At 40.1% G+C, this 11,081-nt stretch overlaps 1 protein-coding gene across 1 annotated transcript; it reads left to right on the top strand.

The window, feature by feature from the left end:
• The first annotated feature begins 393 nt into the window (after positions 1–393).
• Positions 394–9,860, top strand: mfsd9 (major facilitator superfamily domain containing 9). Its single transcript, XM_057851468.1, has 6 exons — positions 394–758; positions 1,696–1,783; positions 3,532–3,575; positions 4,519–4,648; positions 6,895–7,104; positions 8,555–9,860. The coding sequence occupies exons 1-6, from the start codon at positions 672–674 to the stop codon at positions 9,334–9,336; spliced, it is 1,341 nt and encodes a 446-aa protein (XP_057707451.1). The 5' UTR covers positions 394–671; the 3' UTR covers positions 9,337–9,860.
• The last annotated feature ends 1,221 nt before the right edge of the window (positions 9,861–11,081 follow it).

Below are 11,081 nucleotides of genomic sequence, written 5' to 3'. Positions count from 1 at the left end.
GAGCAACATAGAATATAACCTTATCAACATTTTTACATTGTAAGACATACAAAAATAAAATGAAATAAAAACAATAATATACGAGGAAAAAATGTATAAGCTAAACAATTTTGTATGAGCATCAAGAGTACACTTGCATTAATTGTTTTGTATCATATTAAGTGATGTGAAATGTGATTCAAATTCAACCAAAAATATTTTAAAGTTCGGATTTACATTTTGAAATTTAGATTTATAAATATGATATTTCCCTAGCAATATATAAAGATTTAATATTGTACATATTTTTTTATTTTTTGATTCAAATACAGTAATGATTGTTTTCCCTTTTTAAAAAAAATAATGGATTTCACTTCCGCCTTTGTCCGTGACGTCTTTAGGTGATACCAACTGCTCGGGAAACACGGGGAGGTCGGACCGGTCTACTTAGGATTTGGTTCCACAAACCACAAACAAAGATAGTTCCGTCACCTCCTTGACACAGTATAATTTTCCACGCTGTAATTTCCGTCTATGTTCACGCTGAAGTTCCCTTCAAAGGCGATACAGACGGGATAATTAATCCGCCACCCCCTTTCCGGGAGCAGCGCCGGACTTTGGCCGTGAAACTTGGGTCCCGAGTCGGATGAGCGCTTCCGCATTGCCGGCAGGCGTGCGGTCACAGCGGCAGGATGAACAACCACAAATATAGCACTTTGTATCACAAACGCCGAGGAAGGACGAGGATTATTCAATGTGTCTATGTGGTTGGCTTTATGGTGAGTAAAGTGACACCTGCTAAAACACACATGAATGTTATGTGGTATTTGCAGACACACTTGACACCATTGTGTTAAAAAAATATTCTAAGAAAAAGCTAGTTCGATAAAGGACAAAAATACAGCGACCAAATATAAAATGACGTTTTCTTTTACTGTATTGCTCATCTGAACTGTATATGCGTATATAAGTATAAGGTAAATTTGACCAACCTAAAGCAGCCAGGTGATGTTGCGCATTACAGGTTGCCATGACAACTGAAAAAATGCCCTTTGATAGCTTTAAAAACATCCCAGTCACTGAAATGTGTCGCAGCGCGCGACTCTACCCGCGTGTTACACAGACGTGCTTGAAAATGTGATTCGACACATCCAAAAAGATGACGACTTAACTTTTTACACGCATTGAGCTAATTAAAGGTGGCGAGAATAAGAGGCACTGCTCTGGAAGTTAATGGTGGCAAATCATATTAGCCACTCCTGTCAGAAGACGTAATGACCTGCCATGAGGCTTGAATCAAGAGTTTGGTTCTGCTGTGATCTCAGAGATGTGAAAAACAAGACAGAGCTTCCTTTCCCAGTGCGTTAGCTTTTGATTTTTGCAGCTTCAGGACGTTGATTAACCTCCAATTGGTTTATAAAAATATATTCTCTCATGGAAAATAATGGAACGTGGAAGTAACATTTCGTAATAGTCAGGCATGTGGAAAAAATATTTAAACCTGCAGTTGATAAACCTGTTGTTTGCCTGCCACTATGGCACTTACATTGCCTCTTGACACTCAAACACTTAATGTCTTCTTTTATTGTTGATGTTGACTTAATGATTAGTTTTAGTCACACATCCTGTTTGCCTTCATTGAAGCATAGAAATAAGAAAAAGGCAATTGTGTAGTTAATCTTTGCTAACTAAACTATGATTTGTTTCCTGATGTAGGACTTGTTCGGGGTGAGCCTGATCATCCCGCTGCTGAGCCATCACGTCAAAGCGCTCGGAGCAAGTCCTACTGTTGCTGGTATTGTTGGTAAGAAGTACCGCAAAATAGAAATATAAAAGTTTGCACTAGTGCTGCAACAATTTATCGATTAACTCGAGTAATTCAATTAGAAAAAAAGCTTTGAGTCAAATTATGCTGCTTCGAGGATTTGTTTAATTAGACTGGGGTTGTAATGGTTTGTTTTGAAAGTGTTTGCATTTGGGTTTATTGATTCGGGTGGATACACTGCCTTACAGTGGCAACAGTGAATATTACACAACTCAATTAACATGACTGAATCCAGCTGCTCCCTGTTAAGACCAATATACGGTAAGTTTTTGTTAGGGTTGATGTTTTTTTACACATTCATAATTAAGTTTATATTTAAGCAGCTCTTGTGGGAACATGAGTTTGAACGAATTGTTAAGAGCGATGTAAAAAAAAGAAAAAAAAACTCAGCATTTTATAGCATTTAAGCTAACGAACTTTTGGTATGCAAGTTAGCCAATTGTTCTTTTGTTGCAATCAGACCCTAATTTATTTATATTAGGGCTGTCAAACGATTAAAATTTTTAATCAAGTTAATTACAGCTTAAAAATTAATTAATCGTAATTAATCGCAATTAATCGCAATTCAAACCATCTATAAAATATGCCATATTTTTCTGTAAATTATATATATAGTCTGTAAAATAAATTGTTGGAATGGAAAGATAAGACACAAGATGGATATATACATTCAACATACGGTACATAAGGACTGTAGTGGGCATTTCACTCTACTGTCATTTAAATATGTCTATGCTGTCCTCACCATAATAATTAGACTTCTTTCTTTTTCATCTGATTTATTAATTAAATGGCCTTAAACCATTGTCCTCTTTAGACTGTTGTAAAACTACAAAAAAAAAAAGTACACAAGCATTGCATTAGCAACAACGTTAGCTTAGCACGCCATACAGGTTCACAAAACATAAACAAAAAGCGTCTCATACAAAAAATATAACATTTCGCTTACTAACATAATATGTTCATTATTTACAACAACCATACTTACGGACAAATCTTGTCCAAGGATCATATAAGCACATCATTACAACGTAGGCATCAGCCCGAGACGTCCTGCAGCCATATTGAACTGGCAAGACAACAATAAACCATGTCGCAAAGCGACCACAAGAGTTCGCTGTTAGACAGCACAAAAAGCCTTGCTGTAAAACTTACCAAAAGGCAGAATACTGTCTGAGCGCGACATGTGCGTTAATTGCGTCAAATATTTTAACGTGATTAATTTAAAAAATTAATTACCGCGCGTTAACGCGATAATTTTGACAGCCCTAATTTATATTTTTTTAATACCGTTTGAGGCGAAGCTCAGGTATTTTATTTTATTCTAAAAAGCAAAAGAAGGGACTGAAAATCAACAGGAAATGACGTGAAATGCCACATAATTAACTCATTGCCTGGCATTGGCTTGAAGTGGGAGGGATGGCAGCGAATGAATGAATGTCCCCGCCCACTTCAGATGGATTAGACGTCTACTAGTGATAAACTCATTCCAATTCACAGCAGCAGAAGGATGAAAATAGCTTGTTTTTCTGTTGTTAGTTGTTTTGTACAATGATTTCCAGACCCACGTATCGATCAGTTTCCAACCATATTACCTTTACTGTACTTGAGATGTTGTTTTCTGCACTGTTTTATAATTTGCCTCTGATTTTATAGCAGTTTTCTATGTCAATATCCATCTACTTCTGAACCATTTTTCCCCCTTGCATTTTATTATTTGTTTGCAGGGTCCACATATGGCGTCTTGCAGCTGTTCTCAAGCACAATTGTGGTGAGGACCAACTTTGTTTGTTCTCCTTCTCAGTTTGTATGCTAATAGCCATGGTTATAATTTGTGTTCTAAATGATGGCACACTTTGCTATGTCATTCCCACTGTAAAAAAAATTTTTTTTAAAGCGCTCACACCATTCAAGCACACTTCAATCAACTTTTCTCAGCTTTTCGCACATGAAAATGCTCGTAAAACATGACAGCAGACGCTAGGTTATACGTATTCCATCTGATGCAATATTTTCAGGCCTTCATCGCTCAGCTCCTGACATGGGCGTAATTGTGGCGGGTCATGCGACCAATTAGGCCGATAAGGAGGCGTCTGTTGCTCCCTGCAGCGGAATCTTGTCTACAAGAGCCTGCACGCGGAACACGCCAAACTCACTCTGGCCTTATTGCATTATTTGTGTATTTGAATACAACTGTCTGTGCTGTTGCCTTAATAAGAAATACAGAGTCTCCACTATTTCTGTCTCAGCTACACTTCATAGGTCTACTAGACGTTACATTAGGAACACATTTCTATATAATACAATTAAAGAAAAACTATGTAACTTTTAAGTTTTGAATAAAACCGCAAAAACGGGAGAATTTAAACAGAGGGGAGAATTTTTTTTTTTTTTTTTTTTTTTTTTTTAAGTCATTGCTTGGAATGGGCGGGTATATTGTCTTACAGGCTGAGGAGGTTCTTGTCAAGGAAGTGCATCATTGGCTGTCAACTTGTAAAACTGCACTGCCCTCTAGGGCCTGGCATGAATACTACATCATTTTCACGCAAAATTGCGACATCGTTCGAATGGAGACAGAACTATGTAAATGCGAACATAAAATTTGTCGTATTCTTGGAGCGTCACCATGTAAAGTGCCCCTAAGTTGCTGAAATCAAGCTCTAAATAAGCTTAATAGGTATTCGTATTCTTGGTTTGTGCTTGACGGTTTTCAGGGCAGCTGGAGTGATGTAGTGGGCCGCCGTCAGTCCCTGCTGACGTGCTTGCTGTTGAGCACTTTGGGCTACAGCCTACTTGGAATGTCCACCAGCATCGCTTTGTTCGTGCTCTCGCGGATCCCAGTGGGTAAGTAACAAGCCTCCACAAGCTTGCAGAAAGCAACTTTATAATGGAACGTTTTGCTTTATTTGATGATGTTTAGTCCAAAACCATCTATTTTGCGAAATGAGTTTTCTTTGTAGGATACTGGAGTTAACTAATCTGAGGAACGTGCTTTGGTACAAGCTACTGTTTTGGCCATCTTTCAGTTTCTGCTCTTGCACCCCTCTTTAAAAGAAACTGCTGTATTTTAAGCCAAAAGAACTGTTGTGTTTGATAGAACAATATGTCTATATGCTGCAATAGCAGAATCATGGCACATTAAGCCCCCGTACTATTTTCAATTTGTCCGTTTTACCCTGGAAACCCCGTTTACAGACGTTGCGCAACAGCTTTTGTTTTAACCTAGCCATAGAAAGAAGGTATGTAATTTTTAGCTTAGAATCATAAATTGATGTCTAATATTTGGACATTTATTTAAAAAAAAAAAGACTTAAAAAAATGATTGTCTTGCATATTTTAAACTTTTCAACAAATTACGTCACAATGAAAAAATTGCCGTCTGTAAAAAAGTTACGGATATCTACCTCATAACTATCACTTAATTGTATTTTTTTTTTTTTCGTTATTGACACATTTTCCCCAATATTTTAGATGATAAATAATTGATCCAAACAAAGAAAAAAATGTATACATTGTTTATAGGGTTGTTCCGATCATGTTTTTTTGCTCCCGATCCAGATATTTCCCGATCCGATTGCTTTTTATTGCTCCCGATTCAATTCCAATCATTCCCGATAATTTTTCCCGATCATATACATTTTGGCAACGCATTAAGAAAAAAATGAATAAAACGCGGACGAATATATACATTCAACATACAGTACATAAGTACTGTATTTGTTTACTATGACAATAAATCCTCAAGATGGCATTTACATTATTAACATTGTTTCTGTGAGAGGGATCCACGGATAGAAAGACTTGTGACTTTGTATATTGTGACTAAATATTGCCATCTAGTGTATTTGTTGAGCTTTCAGTAAATGATGCTGTAGCCATGCCCAAATGCATGATGGGAAATGGAACCATGACTGTGCGTAGTGCTACCAATTGATATATCTTCTCTGCGTTGGGAAATAACATAAGGTTAACAAAAAGATCAATTGCTACCTTGCTTCCCCACATTGCTTCCCATGATATTTCTAATCGTAGGGAGAGGGATTTTAAGGCTTTAGCCAATTAAAAAAAGGCTCCAAAGGCTGCCAAAGTTCACTCTACTCATTTTACGCTGCCTTTTATCTCTCTATATAGTAAAACGGCGCCATTACAGATGGAGCGCGACAATGCGTGAGTGGGTAGTGCAGTGCATGCATTAATTGCGTTAAATATTTTAACGTGATACTTTTTTTTTTTTTTATTAATTACCGCCGTTATCGGGATAAATTTGATAACCCTACCTTAAGCCTAAAGACTCTGGATGAGTTTAACATATTATGTCTGTAATGTTAAATACAATTAGAAAACGATTTAATTAAAACATTCATTCATTCATTTTCCATGCCGCTTATTCCTCACGAGGGTCGCGGAGGTGCTGGAGCCTATCCCAGCTAACTTCGGGCAGTAGGCAGGGGACACCCTGAATTGGTTGCCAGCCAATCGCAGGGCACAAGGAGACACACAACCATTCACGCACACACCTATGGACAATTTAGAGTGTTCAATCAGCCTACCATGCATGTTTTTGGGATGTGGGAGGAAACCGGAGTTCCCGGAGGAAACCCACGCAGGCATGGGGAGAACATGCAAACTCCACACAGGAAGGCCGAAGCCCGGGATTGAACCCTTGATCTCAGAACTGTGAGGCAGACGTGCTAACCACTCAGCCACCGTGCCGCCTTAATTAAAACATATATATATATTTTAAAAAAAAATTTTTTGCCGATTCCGATACTTTGAAAATGACGTGATAGGACATTTCTAATTATTTACATATGTTTTTTTCTATAAAGTAATTTGGAACAGCTGCAACTGTTGTGAAAACACTAGCAAAATAAAATTGAATTCAGTTGTCATTATTTTGGTTATTTCTTTTACTTCCTGTCAGCAGTTTATCAGTCTCCAGTTTCACATTTACAAAAAAAAAGGTCATTGGCCACCTGTCCTAACATCTTAAAGACATTCTTGCCGTCACACCCACTCTGAAAAGGCAGTTCACGCTAACGACTGCTTCCATAGGTGTGTTTGTTAATGTGGACTATCTCCTGTCTCAGGGCTGTTCAAGCACTCCCTGTCCATCTGCAGAGCCCTGCTGTCTGACCTGGTGTCTGAGGCAGAGCGCCCCCTAGTGATGGGACACTTCAACGCCGCCTCCAGCGTGGGCTTCATTCTAGGTCCCGTAGTCGGGGGCTACCTGACGGAGCACGAGGGCGGCTTCTACACCTGCGCCTTCGCTTGTGCCGGCATCTTCCTCATTAATGCAGGTGGGTGAATGTATGGCGATTCACAGCACTTTTTATTGTTTTGTTTTGTTTTTTAGATTCTGTAATATTTCAAGAAAATTAATGTTTTGATGTTGTGAATACTTTTCAATAGTGGCGGTAACCTCTGGGTATCTCACGATACAATATGCGATAGAAGGCTCACGATGTGGCGATACAACAATTATCGCTACGTTGGTCAGGAAATCATTCTAGGATATTCTACAAAACAACTAATAAACAGAAAAACAAGCTATTTTCATCATTTTGCTGTAAATTGGAATGCGTTTATCACTAGTAGACATCCAATCCATTTTAATTGGGAGGGTGGCAGCGAATGAACTACTAAAAAGTTCTATTTTGGTTTCATCTGACCATAACAAATTCTCCCAGTCCTCTTCTGGATCATCCAAATGCTCTCTAGCGAACCGCAGATGGGCCTTCAGCGGGGGGACACGTCTGGCATTGCAGGATTTGAGTCCTTGGCGGCGCATTGTGTTACTGATAGTAGCCTTTGTTACTGTGGTCCCAGCTCTCTGTAGGTCATTCACAAGGTCCTTTACAATTTTGTCTCTGGTGTCCTTCGACAGCTCTTTGGTCTTGGCCATAGTGGAGTTTGGAGTGTGACTGACTGGAGTTGTGGACAGGTGTCTTTTATACCGATAATGAGTTAAAACAGGTGCCATCAATACAAGTAACGAGTAGAGTCTCGTTAGACCTTGTTAGAAAAAGTTAGGCCTCTTTGACAGCTGAAATCTTGCTTGTTTGTAGGTGACCAAATACTTATTTTCCACTCTAATTTGGAAATAAATTCTTTAAAAATCAAACAATTTGATTTTCTGTTTTTTTTCCCCCATTCTGTCTCTCATGGTTGAGGTTTACCCATGTTGACAATTACAGGCCTCTCTAATCTTTTGAAGTACAACTTGCACAATTGGTGGTTGACTAAATACTTATTTGCCCCACTGTATATTTAGCTGTTTTTTGTGGTTGTGTTTGAACGATTTAAGAGTATTGTAAAAAGATAAAAAAGTTTTATAGCATTTTTTAGCATTTAAGCTAGCAGATTTTTGCTATGCAAGTTAACCAATTGTTCTTTTGTTGTACTTAGATCGTCATTTATTTGAATTTTAATACCGTTTGAGTCTGAGCGCAGGTGTTTTAATTTATTTTTAAATGAAAGTGGAATTCTGCATAATTTGAAGAAAAACTCGGAAATTTTGCGTTCGCATTTAATGCTCTTTTGAAAGTGCAATCTTCACAAGCCATTGTTTTACATCCCTCAAAATTTATTATGCAACTCATTAAATGTTTCTAATCTGATTACTCGATTATTCGAACTAAGTAGTTGATATATTAATTGACTAATAAAATAATCGATAGCTGCAGCCCTAATCGTCACACCCCTACTTTTCAAACAAACTTTAGTGACTTGCCGTTTTTCTCATTGAAGGTCTTGTATGGATGCTTCCATGGGGCGACATCATCCATCACAGCAACGGCACCACTCACTCTAAATCCGCCAGCAACGGTTCTTCTGCTAAGAACCACACGCCGGCACAGGCGGACCTGGAACCGCAAGCTCCGAGGCCACGACCCGACTGGAGCCAGCTGTCCTCAGTGGGGTCCAGGATTCGCATGGTGGCTTCGTCCGATATGTGGGACCTGTTCCTGGTGCGCCTGCTGATGGCGGTGGCCATCATGCTCTACTACAGCAACTTCTCACTGGCCATGGAGGAGCGTTTCTCTGTTAAACCAAAGACGACGGGCTACCTCATCAGTTACAGTAGCACTCTGGGGGCGCTTGCTGGGTTTCTGGTGGGACCCGTCACTCGGTTGTACGGCGACGACATGGCCACCTTGCTGCTGCACTCCACTTTGCTGACGTTCCTGCTTATATCGCTGTATACAGCCGCACAGAGCGTTTGGCAGGTGGTGCTCAGCTCCACCTTCTTCGCCATCTCCACCACGGTGGGACGCACCTGCATCACCGACTTAGAACTAAGCAGGGGAGGGCCACGGGCCAGCGGGACTCTGATCGGAGCCGGACAATCTGTGACCGCGGTGGGCCGCGTGCTGGCTCCCCTGCTCTCGGGCATCGCCCAGGAATTCAGCCCCTGCGGACCTCCCGCTCTGGGGGTCCTGCTAGCTTTGGTGGCGGTGGGCGTGCTGCTGGTTAGAATCCCCAGTTGGAACAGGAAAGCTGGCACAGAAATAGCAACTAAAATAGGATAATAAGCTAAAAACTTTTCTGGGCACTGAACTGTTTTTCATTTTTACTCAGACTGTATAAACTCAATTGGAGTGGCCTTTTATATATTTAAAACTTTTTTATGACATGAATTTTCAACTGTTTTGTAAGCACCACACGAAACGACCACTCGATTTGAGGATGTCTTCAGAATGTTTTGCTTATTTCCTGATCTTTACTGGTGCTTTGATTTACGAGTTTCTTGTGTTCCGTGACCACGCTCGTAACTCAAAACACATTCCAACTCATCTTTCCGAATTGAAAAAGATACAAATCCACTTCATCCTTTGCGGCACCCCAAAACCCACCAGTAGTTTTTTATGTTAAGAAAAACACATTTTAAAAATCGTACTTTTTAAAAACATGGTCATTCAGCGGATATTGTGCTGCTCATTTTGGTCCTTGCGCAATGGCCACAAGGCAGCAACGTATTATATGCGCTATGACATACAACTAGATTTGATGATGAAACACCTTTTACAGAGAATAAAGAAAGTATGCCTTTTAACATTTTTTTTGACTGTCTGCTACATCATCTTTGGTTAATAATGACTGCAAAATTTTGGTGTTTGTTCCGGTGGCCGATCGAAGGCCCTTTTTCAATCTGCTAGCAATAAAATGCTACCATCTATAATATGCAGCAGCTGTTGCGCAGTTGGTAACTTGAGTTGCCCTGGGACCAAAGGGTCAGTGGTTTGATTCCCGGCTAAGACTCCCCATGGTCGAAGTCCCCTTGGGCAAAGCACTGAACCCTAATTTGCCCCCAGTGGGTTGGCAGCACCATTGTGTGTGAAAGGGTAAATGTGGGCTAATGTAAAGCGCTTTGGGCATGGTAACCTTAAGATAAATCCACTCTCTATTTACCATAGTCTTTTTTTTTTTTTTTTTTTCAATGCTGTTCATACACCAAAAAAAAAAAAAAAAAAAGGAATCCGCATGCAACGCAGGCAGACCAAGGACAAAGAGGAGGGCAGGGGAGTGAGAAGGATATGTGATTAAGAGGGGTGGAGTGTACACAAACCAGCCATGGGTGGTGTAAAACTCCTTATTTGTGTGAATCCCTTGTGAGTATTTGTGTGAATCCCTTGTGAGTGTGAGTATGTTGGCATCCTATTCTATGCTGCCTGATCACTACTCCTGATATCAAGTTTTTGTACTTGAGTGTGTCTAATTGCACCTAGTCATGCATGAATCCCATCAGACGTGATATTCCTGCTGAAATGCCGCCCCAGGGCCACGGCCCTTCCCCAGCCAATCAGGGGAGGCGGGCCAGCGTAGCCCATCCCTCCTCCCACAGCCCAGCAAGGGGGCTGCAGTCATCCCTCCAGGATCCAATGTGGTCCAAAAACATTCATTTCTAATGGGCATAATTTCCCAACGATATCCAATGGCTCTATTTGCCATTCATTTCAACAGCACAAAATCTTGCCACTCCTATCAATTTCCAATCCAAGTGATCTAATATCAATAGGAAGTAACCCAGAAATGCCCCCAGATCAACAGGAAGTGACTTGTTATCGACAGGTGAGCCAAAAACATCCCCAGATAAACAGGAAGTGACCTGAAACAACAGAATGTGATCTTCGTGAAAACCCTCCCCCCATCAGACCCATTTAAAAAAAAAAAAAAAAAAATTATGATGTCAATCCATTGTGCTGCCAGCGTTTGAGATATTTACAATTCTTATATAGGTTAATCTGAGGTCAAACCCCCCCCCCCCCCCCAAATT

The sequence above is a fragment of the Corythoichthys intestinalis genome, chromosome 12, assembly GCF_030265065.1.
Source record: "Corythoichthys intestinalis isolate RoL2023-P3 chromosome 12, ASM3026506v1, whole genome shotgun sequence".
In the NCBI taxonomy this organism is placed as follows: domain Eukaryota; kingdom Metazoa; phylum Chordata; class Actinopteri; order Syngnathiformes; family Syngnathidae; genus Corythoichthys; species Corythoichthys intestinalis.
Note: the sequence above shows the minus strand (reverse complement) of the source record. Positions and strands in the feature narration are given on the sequence as shown.